Source organism: Staurois parvus, unplaced genomic scaffold (genome assembly GCF_062004578.1).
Source record: "Staurois parvus isolate SC_StPar_1 unplaced genomic scaffold, SC_StPar_1.0 ptg000217l, whole genome shotgun sequence".
In the NCBI taxonomy this organism is placed as follows: Eukaryota; Metazoa; Chordata; class Amphibia; order Anura; family Ranidae; genus Staurois; species Staurois parvus.
In genome coordinates, this window is record NW_028318013.1 from 1307499 (window position 1) to 1326443 (window position 18945).

The window sequence follows — 18945 nt, forward strand, 5'->3', positions numbered from 1 at the left end:
CTGGGAATCTGTCTGGGTTTGAAGCTATGTACGGAGTTACATTTTTCAGACACTCTTCGCAACAGCAAACACTGGCAGTGCATATTTGGCTATGGAATTGATTTTTTTCTTCAATTGGCTTGCATATGGTAGCGGCACGCCAATCTCATTTATTTCAGTTTGAAACAAAGGCATTTTAAAAGTGGTTTTTACAAGGTAGTAAGAATTTGGCCAGTAGTTTGCTGTGGCTGTCTTTGTTCTCACTGATGCAAGACTGTCCTGCAACTGGCCAATTTCTGTCAAGTTCACAATTAAACATTTCTCAACCGTGCTATAGCCAAAAGACGGCTACAGTGTGGTCGGCTAGTTCTGGGAGGACGTCCATGGATTTTTGGACACAGCTGATCATGTGTCCAAGTAGGGGGCCAAGCAGAGCCGCCTTTTACATGTGGCCAGCTGTGTCCAACACAGGTGATCAAATGTAAACAGCAAATGCCGCATACCGGCAGTCAGAGCTGACAGAGCGTGAGGAGAGGAGAGCCGGTAAGCGACGTTTCTCAGGGAGACCTGTACACTGATCATCAGGGCACCGATGATCAGTGTATCCCCATCAGTGTGACTAATAGTGCTCATCTGTGCTGGCTATCAGTGCCCATATGTACTGGCTTTCAGTTATTATTTATTTATTTATTTCAGGTGCTTATATAGCGCTGTCAATTTACGCAGTTTAGGGTCAGTCCCTAACCCTCAAGGGGTGTACAATCTAAGGTCCCTAACTCACATTCATACATACACATACTAGGGCCAATTTAGACAGTATTCAATTAACCTACCAGCATGTCTTTGGAGTGTGGGAGGAAACCGGAATACCCGGAGGAAACCCACGCAGGCACAGGGAGAACATGCAAACTCCAGGCAGGTGGTGTCGTGGTTGAGATTCGAACCAACGACCCTAGTACTGCCAGGCGGAAGTGCTAACCATTTAGCCACTGTACTGCCTGTTAGTGCTGCCTATCAGTGCCTCCCCATCAGTGCTGCCTGTCAGTGCACATCCGTGAAGGAGAAAAATCACTTCTTTACAAACCTTTTTAACAAACTAAGAAACTTTTTTTTTTTTTTAATTTTTGGTCTTTGTTTAGCAAAAAATAAAAACTCCAGTGGTGATTAAATACAACCAAAAGAAAGCTCTATTGGTCTCAAAAAAATTATAAAAATTTACTTTGGGTACAGTGTTGCATGACTGCGAAATTGTCATTCAAAGTACAACAGTCCTGGAAGCTGAAAATGAAAAGTGCCCGGTAGGCAAGTGGTTAAGAGACCGCAGATGATACTGTAATGTAAAGTTGGTCAGCAAAAGGTCATCTTTAATGAAGGAGAACTAGCCAAAACATACCGGAGAACAGGCAGGTGTTTTATTACACGAATTAAGAGACTGTAAATGACACAGCAGTGTAAAATTGGCCAACAGCAGAACAATTTTAAAAGCTAGGTCTAAATTTACTAGCGCCAAAGAGCACAGACTGGAGCTTCACTACAAGAATTAAGACACTGCAGAGGATACAGCAGTGGAAAAGTGGCTAGTAGCAGGACAGTTTTAATCAGGCCTAATAGGCCTAACTGGATGTATGCTTAACTTTTATTTCCCAAATCATCTTTCAGGAGAGCACATGAGAGATGCTCCGACGACCTAAAACCAGAAACACATCATCCACAATCAAATACAAAGAGCAGAGTCACCTAGTGTCCTCAGTATTTGTGCTTCCTCCGGCCTAAAAGGAACATCATAATGGTTTATTTTTGCTTCAGGCCTTTGTGCGAGTTGCAGGAGTCTCCTAGTATGTGCTCCCCAGTGATTCTAGGGACAGTGGACTTAGAAGGGCTGCTTATCTGTGTATTTTCTAGACTGCTTTTATTAGTATCATAGTTGTAGGACCTTCCTTCCCCATTATCTTCTCGGTTCTCCCCAAGGTTCCTTCTCCTCTGGAGGATAAACTATCCCAGATACTAGCAGAAATCCTCCTTTACTTATATTTAGTCAAGCTTTGAGTCCTCCCCTGTGTTGCCTCAGGAGGGGATGGTATAGGGAGCCCTCAGTGGCTGGCTGAGCCCCTGATGTATGCTGCCAATTGGTATGAATTGGACCATGGCCGTCAGCATCGCCATATCGTTTTAGGGAAGATAGGCGTAGTTCTTGGTGAGTTTTGTATTTTCAATGATTTGTATTAGTTTATAAACAGTTAAAAAAACAGGAGCAACAAGACACGCCCACACAGAGGCCATCAATTGCACATAAAAAAAAAATAAAGAAAACAGTGCTCTAACACCACACAGGGGCTATCAATGGCACATAAATGACAAAAACATTGGTATAACATCGACAGTAACCCAAACCAAAGGCAGCTATCCACCACCACACCAAAAACAAACAGACATAGAAAAGGAAGGAAGAGTACAAAAGGAAAAAGATGACAAGACCATGAGCAGGGGTTCGGTAATGCCAGTACCAAGCAACATCACAACCCCAGACTAGCTGGGGGAGCGTGGGAAGGGCATATTGCAACCACGGCTCCCATATTTTCAAAAATTTCTGTTGGGAATCGTTACAAATACTCGATATCTGTTCATTAAGCATCATAATGGTCATACGGTCCCGCATCCCCTGAAGAAAGACAAACTGGCACTTCCATGCCTGAGCAATTGTTCTAGTGGCCGGCAAAAATAAATAGGAAGCCAGCTTCTGCTGGTGAGCCAAGAGGCCCGGTATGGGACAATGAAGCAAAGCGTACCGAGTATCCTGGCGTATGGGGAGATGGAACAAGGTGAAAAGGAGGCCAAACACACAAAACCAATCAGTCTTGGGCATGACCACCAGATATGCAATACATCACCACGATAGCCACAACCCCGAAAGCATCGATCACTGCAGCAAGGGTTTGCCTGGGCCAAGCAAGCCGGAACAATACTTTGTATGCCACCTCCAGCTTGGTCGTATTAAAGGAATATTTAGCTATAAACGACCAGGCCCTATTCCAGTCCTCCAGATCCATGATTGCCCCCAGGTCGCTCTCTCATTGAGCAACATATGAGAGAGAAGTATGCATCGAGCATCTGTTCAAAGCTGCATAAAGAAGGGAAATAAGGCCCGGGGCACCTGGGCGCTGTTGGCAAAGCTGTTCAAAGGCAGATTTCCAATATGGGAAAGTGGAAGTGCCCTGCAGTGAGGTCAGCCAATGCCGCAATTGAAGGTAACGAAAAAAATTCCGCCGGAGGGACATCCCATGACTCCCAAAGAGTATTCCAGGTGGGGAAGGACCGAGAAGTCAAATAGTGGTACACCGGCCACCCACCAAAAAAACGCCCTTGGTTGATCTAAATCTGGTGGGAAAAGAGGGTTGTTAACAATTGGGAGCAAAGGTAGGAAAGGTGACATCAGGCCATTGGAGTAGCGTACCGAGTCCCACACTTGTAGACTATGAAGCAAAATCGGACTGAGTGTCATAGAGCGTAGGGCAGGGGGAAGCCATAGAAGCGTCAATGTTGCAATAGGGGCACAATTGGGTTGTTCCAGCAGGACCCAGAGAGGAACATCAGAGGAAGCGTGCAACATAGACAGCGGGGCAATCTGGCTTGCCTGATAATACTTCATTACATTAGTCACCCCAAGACCACCCTGGAATATATCAACAAAAAGCGTATTTCTGGAGACTCTGGGGCGCTTATCGGCCCAGATAAAATATATAATCTTCGCCTGAATCAACCGAAGGAAATGGGGAGGAACCCGCACTGGGAGGGTGCGAAAATAGTATAACAATTTCGGAAAGATGGTCATTTTCACTGAATTAACCCGTCCTATCCAAGACAGTTGTAGAAATTGCCAGGAGTGCATAAGAGAGGACACAGAATGAAGCAATGGATAATAATTTGCAGCAAACGAGTCATAGGTGGGGGTCAAGCGAATGCCTAAGTATTCAAGAGAAGAGGAAGCCCATTTGTAAGGGAAGTGGGATTGTAGGCGCGAAACCAAATCTGAGGCCAAAGTAATATTGAGAGAATAGAATCACCAAAACCCCAACGAGACAGCACAAACCACAGATATTCCCAGGATAGAGAATCAAAGGCTTTATATATGTCTAAGGACAGTAAGAATCCCAGGATTTTCCACTGTTGTAAAAAGTCTAGAAGATGTACCACCTTACAATGTTATCACCCGCCTGCCTCCCAGGGATGAAACCTACTTGATCCCTGTGGACCAGACTACGTAAATATTTATTGATATGAAGACTAAGGATCTTGCCCAATATCTTCAGGTCTTCATTAAGAAGAGAAATGGGCTGAAAGGCTTGCGGTTCCTGTACATCATCGGTTGTCTTAGGAATCATGGAGATATGAGCTCTAAGCGCGTCCGGAGAGGGCAAAGAGCCCTGTTGTAACTCGTTGAAATAATCAGCCAAGAAGGGTGCCAACAGGGTTGCAAATTTCTTATAATAGAGACCGGAAAAGCCATCGGGACCTGGGGCTGCGGTGGACCGTAGAGATTTGATAGCTTGAAGCACTTCCGATACGCTGACACTGGCATTGAGGGCCATCTGTACTGCCTCGGATAATCCGGGAAGTTGAAGATCTTGGAAGAATGCCTCTGCCTGAGCCACAGGGAAGGCATCTGGTTTAGTGTAAAAGCGTGAAAGGAAGTCTGCGAAACGGGAAACAATTTGCTGGGGACTAGAAGTACAGCAACCCGCGGGAAGTCGCACTCGGATCTGTTTGTGGGGTTTCCCCACAGAATTGAGTTTCCTGGCCACCATCAGACCCAGCTTATTAGCACAGGAATAGAATTTATGTTTGGTCCAACGCAGGGCCTGTTCTGCCTCCAAAGAAGCAAGTAGGTCCAACTCTGCAGCCAGAGCGTCCCGTATGCATTTATGGGCCGCGGATGGAAATGGCTTCCAACGAGCATCTGCAGAGGCCAGTAGAGAATGAAGATCCAAAAGTCGGTGCTCTCGCTCCCGCTTCCGAGCCGCCACCAACTGTATAATGTGACCCCGCACCTTGGCTTTATGCTCCTCCCACAGGGGCACTGCCGAAGAGACAGATCCCGAGTTTTCCGAAGTGGGTAACTGCAGGGATGCCTCTGATGCCAGGTCGTCAACACCACTGGGATCCGGCCCATCTGTGGGTAGCGGCGGCAGGGGACCTGAACTCGAGGCCGGGGCTTCAGATGCGGCCTCCGACGGGTGACCCAAACTCGAGGCCGGGGCATTGGATGTGGCGTCCGGCGGGGGCCCGAAATCGAGGCCGGGGCTTCAAACATGGCCTCCGGCGGGTAGGCCCTGCAAGTTCTGGCATGACTCGCTGAGCTCTGGAGGCTCCAGTCTTCTTGCCCATCGGGGCAGCGGGGGACAGGGGACCAGGAGAAGTTGGAGGGAAGGTAGGTGACCCCCCCCCCCCCCCAACAGCTAGGGAATTGGCCGATGTGCCTGGCGGCCGAGGAGCAGGCCTACAATGTGGCCATCATAGCGCTGCTCATGAGCGCCCCTCTCGGTGAGTTTTGATTAGAGGCATCTGGAGTCTTGCACTACTTTCAGATTGGTGACTTGTCTGCTGAGCCAGGTGGAGCACTGTGCCTGGGCAAGGATGGGAAGCAGCCTGCTATGTGCAGGTCCCCCTGAATGGACAGCAATATGGTGGGTATACCCTGATGCTGTCATCCAGGCACCAGGGAGTGAGCACAAGTGGGTGGGGGATAGAGCAACATGTGGACCTGGATCTTTCCAGGAGTGTTACAGCAGACTTCATCCCGTCAGCAGTGCTACACCATGCAGTCTAATCCCGCCACGGCAGTTGCTATGAATCTGCCAGCCAGCTCCAAGTTAGGTTAGTTGGGTTTTTTTTTCCTATAGCTCTCCTTCCTACTAAACCCATACTGTGGGGAGGCACAGTGTGAGGTACCCTTGGATGTTTGTTGCTATGGGTGTTTGTGTGCTTTGTACAAATGCAGGGTAAATGTGCTTTTGTGTTCCTTTCCATCATTTATGTGGCAAGTTGGAGGCAAAGGCTGCAGCCCTAGCACTTCTCAAGCTGCAGAGTAGCAGAGAGGTGAGCAGAACCTGAAACCCGTTAACTCCTTCCTACATTTATGTTACACTTATACTGAAGTTGTACCTGGTTTGGGTTACCAGCATCTATTCTACACCTTAGTTGGTGTGTTTGGCCTTAGACTTCTATCACCTGGAGCTTCCTCCAACGGTTAGATGTATAGTGGATTGGTATCCAGAGACTAAGTTATGTTTCAGCTGTATATATATTTTCTAATTGTTGGGTATTTCTTAGTTGTATATAGCATGCCTCTGACCTCATGTTTCTGCAATATGCCTCTGCGGGTTGATTAAATACACAACATTGTAGCCTATGCTTCTATTATTTTGTCTGTATACTTATGGTACTATTGGATCATGAACATACACGTGGAATAGATAAATTAGGATCGGGTCTCTAGTTGCTGGTGTTCAACTAAATTTTCTTTTTGCTGCAGATCATGCCTCACATGAAATTCACTACCTGTTACTCGATATACTGTATGTGATACTTCCAGTGATCTGCTTTGTGTAGAGGCCTCATTTGCATAGCATGCTTCATGAACTGGGAGTTTCTTTTTCTTATTTGAAATTACCATAACATCGTCCTTAACCACTTGCCTACCAGGCAGTTATACCCCCTTCCTTACCAGGCCAATTTTCAGCTTTCAGCGCTGCCGCATTTTGATTGACAATTGCGCGGTCATGCAACATTGTACCCAAATGAAATTTTGATCATTTTTTTCTCACAAATAGAGCTTTCTTTTGGTGGTATTTAATCGCCACTGGGCGCTTTACTTTTTGCGCTATAAATTAAAAAAAGTGCAAAAAATTTGAAAAAAAAAAAAAAGTTTATTTGTTTCTTTTATAAAATTTTTCAAACAGGTATTTTTTCTCCTTCACTGATTTGCGTTGATGAGGCGGCACTGATGGGCACTGATAGGCGGCACTGATGGGCACTGATAGGCAGCACTAAAGGGCACTGATAGGCAGTACTAATGAGGTGGCACGGATAGGCGGCACTGATAGACAGCACTAATTAGGGGTCACGGATAGGCGGCACTGATATGCAGCACTGATAGGCGGCACTGATAGGTGACACTGATGATGGGTACTGATAGACGGCACTGACTGGCATCACTTCTGGGCACTGACTGGTGGCACTGACTGGCACAACCCCTGTGCACTGACTGGTGGCAGTGACTGGCAGCACTGGTGGGCGGCACTGGTGGGCGGGCACAGGTGGGTGGCACTGGTGGGCACAGGTGGGTGGGCACAGGTGGGTGGCACTGCTGGGCACATGTAGGTGGCACTTCTGGGCACAGGCAGAGTGGCACAGGTGGGGGCACTGCTGGGCACAGGTGGGGGCACTGCTGGGCACAGGTGGGGGCACTGCTGGGCACAGGTGGGTGGGGCTAGTGGGCGCACTGCTGGGCACAACTTGCGGGTGTCACTGCTGGGCACCGATCATCAGGGCACTGATCATCAGTGCCCTGATGATCGGTGCCGATCCCCGCTCTGACAACTGCCGGTTCTCGGCAGTACTTTCCTCACGATCTGACAGCGTGAGGAAAGTGCAGCCGAGAACCGGCACTTGCATTTCCCTGTGATCAGCGTGTCATTGGACACCGCTGATCACGTGGTAAAAGGCCGGTGGGATCGGCCTTTCACCACATCACGTGATCAGCTGTGTCCCTGGGGCGCGCAGGAGAGCGCGTTCGGGGAGGACGTCATATGACGTCCACTCAGAACTGGCCGGCCGCGGTGAAGCCGTCATTCGGCTATGCGCGGTCGGCAAGAGGTTAACATTGACATATCCATTCTGAAATATTTTGTCTTTATGCAATAATGTGCATAGACAACATGTGAATGTATGGTTTAGGGATAAGACCTGTGGCTTCTGAGACAGTGTATCAATAAACCAGGCCTTATATATGAAATTCACAACCTATTACTTCATTTATGTGATATTTGTTATTATATTAGTCGTCTTTGAGAGATTGTCCTTGTTGCACAAGATTCTTTACGATTTGTTGTTTATTTCTTGTATAAATACACCCCAACACTGGCCTTACGTATTTTACAGGTTACTTTACTATTATGTATTATTTTACATGCATGACATTGCAGCCAGTGCATCACTTTGATTTATATTCAGGTTGTATTTGTCCTTGCATGAAGGGCCCAGGGTTTCTTGCTGCTGAGGATTAAATCCCTTACACTTGAACTTACCAAATGCACTGTATGTGCCTGAAATGGATAAAGAGTAGAGGACATAGTTCCAGTTATCTACCGAGAAATTAAGAAACAAATCAACTTTTTTAAGCATATAAACTCATGAAGTAACTTGGGTGGTTTCCTCATCATATGTTGTATTTATGGCATTCTTTCTACAATGGAGGTCTTAACGTTATAACTGAATATGTGAGACCATATTGACTACAACACTTGGCTCTTTTCATATGGTCACTATAAACTACTACTAGTAAGTTAAACTTTTTGCATGGCTGGTTGGGTAACAGACCAGTTTGCTGCAGACGCAGACAGCTCTTTTATGTGATATGTACCTTGCAGTATATGTTATGGGCAGGATTGTGGCCTATTGATGTGGTATCTTTACTCCTTATCACTCTGAGCGTAGACCTGACTGCGTATATGTCAGCACTATATATTAAAAAATATCACTACATCTTTTATATGGCTGTCCTAACAGAGCAGGTATGAGAGACTATTTGAATGTTAATGTTACAGGCTCAATTTCCTGAAGTAGTGATCTGCCTAATATAATGAACATCAGTATCACAATATGCCCCATGGTGCTGGAGCATATTCAGACTTCAAACATCAGGCAGGGTACCTGTCATTCGTTAAAAAGTCATGTTCATTATTTACCCCACGCCTCTCTGCTGTATACTGCTTCTAATTTCATGTGTTTGGATTTAAAGAATGCTTACATAGCTGCCATACCAGAATTCAAATGGGAGGTGAGCTATAGGTATGGGTATATGCAGTTTTGGAATGTATAGCATGGGAGGCAGAAATATACAAGGACCTATTATCTAGGTGTCCATAGGTAATATCCTTATGAAGATTATTATATAGGGTGTGAGTTCTCATTTTATCTGCTTGGGGACAGAGATATATTGTATGCATTTGCAAATAATATACTATCTGATTCTCACTACATATCACTCAGATTTGGTTTAGTAGTATTTATTACACTGGTCAACACACTTTTTCTGGCATAAGGTATTCCAACGGTTTTAAGGTAATTTTGGGGTGCTGATTCCAAATCTGGCATCAGTTTTTGTCTATCACATCAGGTTTTTGTGATATCAAATATTGCATTGTCAGTAAAAACCATAGGCTTATTCTTGTCACTAGGTATCAAACTGACTCTTGGTGGCCAGTTCTTTTTAACCCAGTGTTTTAATGTAGCCCTACTGTCCCAGTAGCACAGGAAACAAGGGTATTTTTCACCCCAAGCTACCCCACATGGAAGAAAAATATATTTGAAATATATTGTTCCCAAATATATTGACAACATATATTTGAAATGCTACAATTTTGGCCATATTTTTAGAGATATATATATCATGTGGAAATGCGTTTTTATTACAAAATATATGAAAAATATTTTTAAAAATACATTTGAATATACTGTGTCTTTAAAAATACAAATCTACATTTTTGAAATGCATTTACAAATATATGTAAAAATATATGTTAAAATGACTTTTTTATATGTTAAAAATATCTGAAGAATATATTTAAAAAATATATAGGCAGGTGGATCACTTTCACATTTTTGGAGCACACAGTAGTTTAATTTTAAAAGTGGAACCTCCCAATGGATTTAGATCATTTAGCAAGTTTGTGGCTTCAGCATGGACAGAGAATTAGTGGTTTGCCTCAACAGCTCTGCAGAGCTGCCATCTGATCCAATTTGCATACAGTGATTTTACACATCTGAATTGCCCTGCTGTCCTTTCAGGGCTAAGACTTGTAGAATAGTTCCTGCAAGCATTAGACCCACCCTTATAACTTATTTCATTTTAAAGAAATGAAAAAAAAGCTTGCTATGAGTGTAGCAGCTAAGTGACCAATGACCTCAAACGAGAACCATAAAGTAAAACGGAAAAAAGCCTGTATTAATAGGAACAAAGAAAGAAGTCAGTCTAGGAGTTGACTTCCCAAAGAGCTAGCAGTCAGAATTCAAGTATAGTTTAACTAGCCCTAATCTCTCCCTATGCAGTTTGTCAGCTTTCCCTGCAATGGTTTCCATTTCACTGACACTATGGCTGTAATGCGATCCCCGCCCCCTCATTTATAGTAAGGGTCTGTTTTCAGCCAAAATTATCCCAACAAATCTCCACATAAACTCTTGTTAGCTGCAAATCTGAAACCCACAGAATTTGCTTCGAATCTATGGTAGCGGGAAACCCAAACCTCATCCCTTAACGCTCATATGTTTGTTTTAAAATGTAATGGACAAAGTCTTATGGAATTATGCATTAAGAGTTGAAAGTAAAAGTGTGCAATCCAGTATGATTCAAGTACAAAACTGAAATTTGCTTTTCTCCCCTGCAGAGACTATGTGGAGAAGTGGAATAACAGAGGCATTGAAGTTGTGGCTTGGACAGTTAATACAGCCTCTGAGAAGTTATATTATGAACACATCCTGCACAGTAACTACATCACCGACAGCATGGTAGAAGACTGTGAGCCTCACTACTGACTTGACTATTGAAGGACACCTAGTTTGTTTTCTAGGGTGCTATTAAAGGGAATAATCTCTCTCACTTAATTTATGTTGTGCACATGTCCATAGTGAACCTTTTTGAGTCCTTCAAAGTGTATAAACTTTGAAACAAACTGGTAAAGTGCAGTAATTTTGTGGTGCCTGCAAGCACATGTGCAGGTGATTTGTGCCTTGAGAGGACCCTTTTCTAGAACTATGCCCTACCCCTTTTATTTAGATGCTACAGCCTTTAAAAGCCAAATAGTTTGTGGAATTTATAAGCTAAATGATAGGTGGTGGGGCTTAGCTGTAGCATGAGGGCAGAATTCAATTTCAGAGAGACACTATGGTCATTCATAAACCGCCTACCCTCACCGATTTTTATACCAGGCACTGAAATTAGCCTTCACTTTACCAGTGATGTTAGAAAGTATGATTTCATAGATATAAAGTGTCCATTAAAAAAAGTACACTGTATGTAAGGGTTTTTGGTTATAAAACCACACCATAGCATCCCTGTCATTAAGACAGCCTTTAATCTAACCAGGGGTGTACTGTGTAAATCTTGTTGATTCATGTGTTAGAAGTTTATTGACAGTGAGTGGATATGTTGATTTCCAATGTTAAATTATTGATCAATGGGAAAAATATCATTTTGCTATAATGAATTTAGAGAAATGATGTAGGAAAAAATGTAATGGCTTAATTTTTTTTTATTGAAAGCTTAGGTGTACATGAGAATTAAAACGCTCTACCTACAACCTGCTTTTCCAGTCATACTCTTAAAAACACATCGGTAAAATTACATCAGATGCTGAAGGGTCATATTTCTCACCAACACAGTCTTTTGTATTTACAAGCTTGCTGGGAGCTGGATCCTTCAAAGTCAGTGTGCATACACTGGTACATGACCATGGAATATAAAGGGAGCCATGGAATATAAAGGGAGCCAAGGCAGAGAAACATTCACCATTTTACTCTATGACTTGGTGTTGGAGTATGTATGTCACTGTAGAGCTATCCCACTACCATGATGCTTAAAAAATGGTGGCTTTGGTGATTAAAAAAAAAAGTTCCTTCTGGTAATCACAACTGGTAATCAGCCAGTAACACACTTTCTGTCTTAGGGCAGATCCACTCTATGGAGAAGTAATGGAGCCACCCTTGGAGAGCAGCTTTGTCAACCTGCAGAGAGGGCATTGTTAGATGCATTAGCAAATTTAGATGGACTAGACCAATAAATTAAAGTGATAGTAAACCTTTTTTTAAAAAATAAAATAACAAACATGTCTATACTTACCTGCTCTCTGAGAGCCACCACTCTCGTGCACATTGCTGGACTGGTTTGGACTTAAGTAAGAAAAAAAGGGGGGGCTGGGGGGGGGGTGAGCTGCAGCACAGAAGGTTTTTCACCTTAATGCATAGAACACAGTAAGGTGAAAAACCTTAAGGCTTTAGAACCACTGTAAATCTTAATGCCAACAACACTTTTTAAGCTGTTGCAGAAACATTTTTTTCTTTTTGGATAAAGGTTTTACAAAAATGTATAAAAGCCGACCAGTGAAATCACCATTGTCAGTGTTAAATGATTGTTCAACCTTTTAATTGCCAGCTTTGCTGGACAGCTTTGTCTTTTACATGAAGTTGAAAAATAACAGATACCTGTCCAGATCAACAAGTGGACAAAAAGGATAAAAAGCCTTAAAATATCAAATGAATGCAACCACCACATCTAAAGATTGGTAAGCTTTCAATTTAGTACATTTTTTGCTTTTTGGTTTAGATATGCTTTAAGTTTACCTCCTGAGCCAAGAAGACTGGCTATTGCCAAGTTCTTCCTTCCTATATAAACTACAGTCTCTCTGTACCTGTTGAGGACTTAGGTACCAGCCTAAATGATTGGAGCAGTGGTGGACATTAAGATGAAGAGACTGCCATCACAGAAGGGGTACAATCAAGCTGACCTTATTATCCCCCATCCAGTTAAAATTACATTATTTGTTTTTCATAGAATTCCTTGATACAGCTCTGAGACATATCTATTTTCTGTGTCTCTGAAGCAGCCTTTATAATTTTCTCTACTATTTTTCAGACCAAAAGCTATGATTTGAGGATTAACTAGTCCCGCCTGAGTCTTTCACAAAGAAGGGTCTCTGGGATATCTCCTCCTGCACACTTCTTTAGCAGTCTGAGATAATTGGCTAGTTTAGAAAGTCACATGTTTGCATGGGAAGAGAGATCAGTGCAAGTGTTTCTTCTGAATCACTCAGTAGTGTATGTAATCTGATGTTTTCTGCTACTTGGGTCTAATCATAATTTGGCAGTTCATTACATTGGATTAAATCTAGAAAGTTGGTGCTTTCACCTATAGTTGAACACCAAGCTGATATGAAAGTACAGGGGTTGGACAAAATTTTGGAAATGCCAGGTAAAATGTAGTTGTTTCCTAATATGATGTTGGACCACTTTTGGCATCCAAGACAGCCTGAATTCTCCTGGGAACTGAAAAATAAAAGTCTTGGATTGTGGATAATAGAATCTGATACCACTCTTCGTGCAAAAATCTTTTCAGTTCTTGCAGAGATGCCAGAGGTGAGACACAAGCCCAAACCTTGTTCGCCCAAATTCACCATAGTAGCTCTATGCTATCGAGGTACAGTGACTACAGCGCCCAGGGAAGGTGTGAGAGTTCATCTGCATGCTTGTCAAACCGTGGTTTGACGACATCAGCTCTGTGAATCGGAGCATTATCATCTTGATAAATGGAGCTGTCTTTGGGAAACAATGTCTACACCATGAGGTGAACATGGTTGGACAAAATTTGTACATAGTCGCTGGTAGTGACTTTACCTTTCAAGGTGAGGATGGGGCCTGCACAATACCAATATATGGCTGCTGAAACCATGAGTGTGCCGCCACCATTCTTTACCTTTTGGCACAAGACAGTCCTAGTCATAAGCTTGGGACAGTGTTTACCACACATAAATATGTCTGGTGGTTGAGATCAGTGTGAGGCTTTATTCATCGGACCATATTACAGTCTTCCATTGATCGATAGTCCACAGTTTATTGGTGTTGTACCACGCTCTCATCTTCTAAGCATTAATATTGGTCACTCTTGGTGTGGCAATTGCAGCTTGCCTGTGAATGTTTTGCTTATGGCGTTCCCTCTGCACATGTTTTATGGACATGAGCTTTGGAAGACTGAGATTGAGCTTTGCAGTCACTTTTGCAGCAGTTTTCTTATTTTAGGTCACAATTCAGCACAATGTCCTTTTCTCTTTTGGTCAGCTTACCATGTTGACAGCGCTTATGCTTATCAGACTACGTTTTCCTAGAAATTGTATATGCCATCATAACGTTTGATACTGTACCTCAAGACACGACAAATAAATTGGCAATTTCAGTCACCGAAGCACCAGCTAAGCAGGCACCAACAAGTTGCCCTCATTGAAACTCCGTAAGCTCTGACATGACTCTGTATTGCTAGCAGTGAATGCCTAAAATTAGGCTTCCCACCTGGTAGCTAGGTGTATCATCACACTGCGGGTGCAAAAGAATGTTACATCACTTCTGGTTTCAACAAGAAACATGTTTTCACTTTCACGCCTGCAAATCATATAGTGTTTTCATATTTTTTTCATTCCTGTACATGCTTTCCAAAAATGATGTTTCCATCTTTTTTAAATATGCAAATATTGTTATGTTGCTTCATGGCAACCTAAATCCAATTAGCTTTCAGACAGTTAGCTTTTGTCTACTAATATGAATCCATGTTTTGTTTTCTTCAAATACTAGCAGGAGAAAAAGTAAAACCATCTTTGAGCAGGAAGAAAGTATGGACATCAGTGCAGTTTGAAAGAGAAGACAATCTTCACACTGATTATTACCCCATAACAACTAGATCTATAACTTACATACTATTTCTATTCTTCACTTTTCATTAAAAAGCAGAACCTACTGTGAATTGTTAATTTTTCTGTTAACATAAAATGACAATGAATGTGTTTAGAATTTTGTGTACAGTATTTGTGTCATAAAAGCGTTACGTTTGTTTTGCTATTTTATTATTGACATCATGGAAGATACTATCCAGCCTTTACTAGAATTAACTTTTTGGTATTCTACAAAGTGATCTGGCTTGGTGCATGACCTGATGCTTAAAATGTTCACCTTTACAGAAAACCTGTAAAGGTGACAAAAAAGCGGACCCCCCTCCCTGTACCGCTGTACTTGCCTCTCACAATCCTGAGCTTTTAGGGCTCCCGCAAGCTGCTTCACTGGTTTGGGAATTTGAAATCCCTGCTGCTTTCTCTTCTCTCCATACTGTGCTGACAGGACGGACTAGACAGTTTCTGATTGGTCAGCGCCATCCTTGTGACGGTGTGGAGCAATTAGAACCTGGTCTGTCTGAACTTAACTTTAAAGTAGAATTACAGCTAAAGCCTAACTAATCTTACAAATGCTCACCCAACCCTCTCCCAACCACCTGTACTAACAACTAAAATGTATATACTTTCCTATTTTCAGCCTGCTTTGGAACGGTCACGTGATCCCCTGTGTCATCCAGGGTGGCTGCAGGGAAATGGAGAGAGTTCTGTGACATAACTGGAGTAGGCTGAAAATATGGAAGTATATGCTTTTTTTTTTTACAGCTTAGTTAGTATAGGTGTTGGGAGGGGAAGGAGAGCATTTTTAAGTTTAGGCTTTAGCTGGAATTCTACCTTAAAAGAATTGTTCAATGGGTCACAGACCTGTTGTTGCTGAACTGTAAGATACTTAACTCCAAGGAAAAATAATTTTAGCTGTTTGTCAACCAAACTTTAAATCCCACGGCGTGTATGTCACCTCAATGACTGCTCTCGTTTTGTATCATTTATTAGATCACTGTTCATCAGGGGTCAAGTTTAAAAAGAGGAAGCAAACCCCTGCTATTCTACCATGTCCACCTCTATACAGACACACAGTGCAGAACAAAGGTTGGTTAAGTCAATTAAAATAACAGCTATAGGAAGCCTACTGGCAATACTGGTGACTAGTTAGCAGAAATCATAGCAGAGCTGCAGGTGGCATAAACCTCATGGGACCTAGGTAGTTGTTACCCAGCACATTTTTCCTGAAGTTCTTAAAGGCATAGTAATCAGACTAGGCTTGCTAGATGTGAGATTATAGTGGACTGAAAAGGAGGACTTGCTATCTCATGGAGAACATCTAGAAGTATCAACTGTGCCTAAAGCAGTACCCTAAAACATACTTTTTACCTTAAATACCTCTTGAACAGCAGTACACTTGTGTCTAAGCATGCATGTGCCTTGAGCCTCATACATACAGTATATAGCTGTACACTCACCAGCCACTTTATTAGGTATACCTTGCAAGTACCGGGTTGGACCCCTTTTGCCTTCAGAACTACCTTAATTCTTTGTGGCTTAGATTCAACAAGGTGTTGGAAACATTCCTTTTCTATTTGTCAGCTGCACATCCATGAACCATTGATACAAGGCAGGATGGATCCATGTTTTCATGTTGTTTACACCAAATTCTGACCCTACCATCTGAATGTCGCAGTTGAAATTGAGACTTATCAGACCAGACGTTTTTCCAATCTTCTGTTGTCCAAATTTTGGGAGCCTGTGTGAATTGTGGCCTCCGTTTCCTGTTCTTAGCTGACAGGAGTGGCACCCAGTGTGGTCTTCTGCTGCTGTATTCCATCTGCTTCAAGGTTCAGCGTGTTGTGCGTTAGGATATGGTATTCTGCATACCCTGGTTGTAATGAATGGTTGAGTTACTGTTGCCTTTCTATCATCTCAAACCAGTCTGCCCATTCTCCTCTAACATCAACACAGCATTTTTATCCACACAACTGCTGCTCATTGGATATTTTCTCTTTTTCTGACCACTCTCTGTAAACCCTAGCGATGGATATACGTGAAATTCCTAGTAGATCAGCAGTTTTTTTAAATACTCAGATCAGCCTGTCTGGCACCAACAACCATGCCATGTGCAAAGTCACTTAAATCCCCTTTCTTCTCCATTTTGATGCTCTGTTTGAACTGCAGCAAGTCGTCTTCACCATGTCTAGATGCCTAAATGCTTTGAGTTGCTTCCATGTGATTGGCTGATTAGCAATTTGCGTTAACTAGCACTTGAGCACGTGTACCTAATAAAGTGACTGGTGAGTGTATATCTGCAGTGTGAGAACATCTCAGACACTGCTGCCTCTGCCTGCTAGTTTCATGAGCTTTGGGGTGAGATTTAATGATGTCACTCCTGTACACTGCTTATTGTTGCTGGAAAGGAAGCTGTACCTGAGGAACTGCAATACAAAGATTTCCCTGCTTCTGATGTATTCATTCTGTGAATTGATGTTTTCTGAATCTCTGTGGCTGCTCCTTCATTATTCTTCCACCATTTATTAGATCACTGTTCAGCGGTTCGCTTTAAAAAGAAGCAAAGCCCTGCTAATTTACCATGGCCGCATCTACACAAAGACACAATGCAGAAACAAGGCATGGTTAAGCCAATTAAAATAACAGTTATAGGTAGTATACAGGCAGTACTGGGGAATAGTCATTTGTGCCATGCTTGCCTTTTTTGGGCACAGCTTCTCCATTTCAGGTCCTCTTTAATGTGGTTTTAAAGGTATGAGGTGTTTTACCTTAATGCATTCTCTGCATTCATGTTCATGTGTGATGCTCTCTGACGAGCCACCTGTGTCCAGATCACTCTTCAGAGAGCATTTGATAGGCACTGAGAAGGCGTTGTATCACCTCCTCTCTACCTGCTTTAACTCCTTGGACCTTGCATGGGCACTCCCAGTTGCTTAAATGGGTCGCAATTGGTGGGTGTACAGAGGGTATGATTCTTGCCACAGCTGCGAGCAAAGCATCGCAGCTGAGGCATGTGTGCACCCCAAGCTTCCAGCTTCTTCAGCTAAAAATGGGTTGCCGCTGAGGGGCATTACAACCTTAAGGTTTTACCACCCCCCAACCTCATATATAAATGAGTTCTTATAGTGCAGCCAGTCACAGTACTCCAATCACCACTACACCAGTCACAGTGTAGTCATACCAGTGTAGCTGTTCTTGATTGCCACCAGACCAGTGCAGCAAACAACAGTTTTCCTGATCACCACCACACTAGTTGCATTGTCACCCCACCTGTGTAAGCCAGCAATGGTGTCACCACACCAATCTCAGTGTAAGTAAGCAGCACTCTTCATGACTGCTGCCACACTAGTCTCCAATGCCACCAGACCGGTGCAGCCAGCAACAGTATTCCTGATCACCGCCTCAGCCTGCACTGACCCTGGTCTTTTTGACCATGTTTCTGCCACTGCCTGGACTGATCCTTTGCTTATTTGCTGACCATGTCTCTGCCTGCCGCCTGAACTGACCCATCTGACTGTCTATGTTCCTGCGAGACACCAGTTCCAGTCATCTCCTGTGAACAACTGCACTCCTGGAACCATATGGACTCTTGTGTTCTTCCTTTTTTCAGCCTCCTGTACTTACAGGCCAGTGAACATGACATTCTCGGGGGCATCCGCATAGCAGTAGGCTAGGCTTGCTTGGCTTATAGGAATTGGACTGCTATACTGTATGTGATGCTACCCTAAGCTATATTCCCTGACTACTCGTACAGAGGTGACCATTACAGTACATTGGGTTTTGACATGGTTTATTTGTATAATATACAATGTCTAGGACATAATCAGTCCAAACAGTGAAAGTCTCACCGTGGTATTGCAACTTCTAAAAAAATAAATAAAAATGTATTTTGATTTTTCTCCCGCGTTTTCCAAAAACATGGCAAAAAAATATATATTCAAAATACTCATTATGCCTCTTAGAGAATGTGTTGGGGTGTTTGCTTTCCAAAATGTGATCATTTTGTGTGTGTTTCTACTGTCCTGGTACTCCAGGGCCTCCAAAAATGTGATAGGTAGTCAGGAAATTAGATGCGTAATTTATGCCGCCAGAAACCTAAAGATGCTCCTTGGATTTTAAAATATCACATATATGCTATTGCCATGCTCAGGAGGAGTAGCAGAATGTGTTTTGGGGTGTGATTCTAAGAATGCCTATGATGGTAAAAATATTGTATTGATTTAGGTAATTTTAATCACTTGAGCTCCGGAAGGTTTTACCCCCG

General features: G+C 43.0%; 1 protein-coding gene across 3 annotated transcripts in view; it reads left to right on the forward strand.

Annotated features, from left to right (window-relative positions):
- Window positions 1-11552, forward strand: part of GDE1 (glycerophosphodiester phosphodiesterase 1) — a 48241-nt gene extending 36689 nt beyond the window's left edge. For all 3 annotated transcript variants that reach the window (XM_089679052.1, XM_089679053.1, XM_089679054.1), the window contains one exon: window positions 10641-11552. In XM_089679052.1, coding sequence (XP_089535178.1) covers window positions 10641-10788 — 148 coding nt within the window. In that variant the 3' untranslated portion in view covers window positions 10789-11552. The remainder of the gene's footprint in view (window positions 1-10640) is intronic.
- The last annotated feature ends 7393 nt before the right edge of the window (window positions 11553-18945 follow it).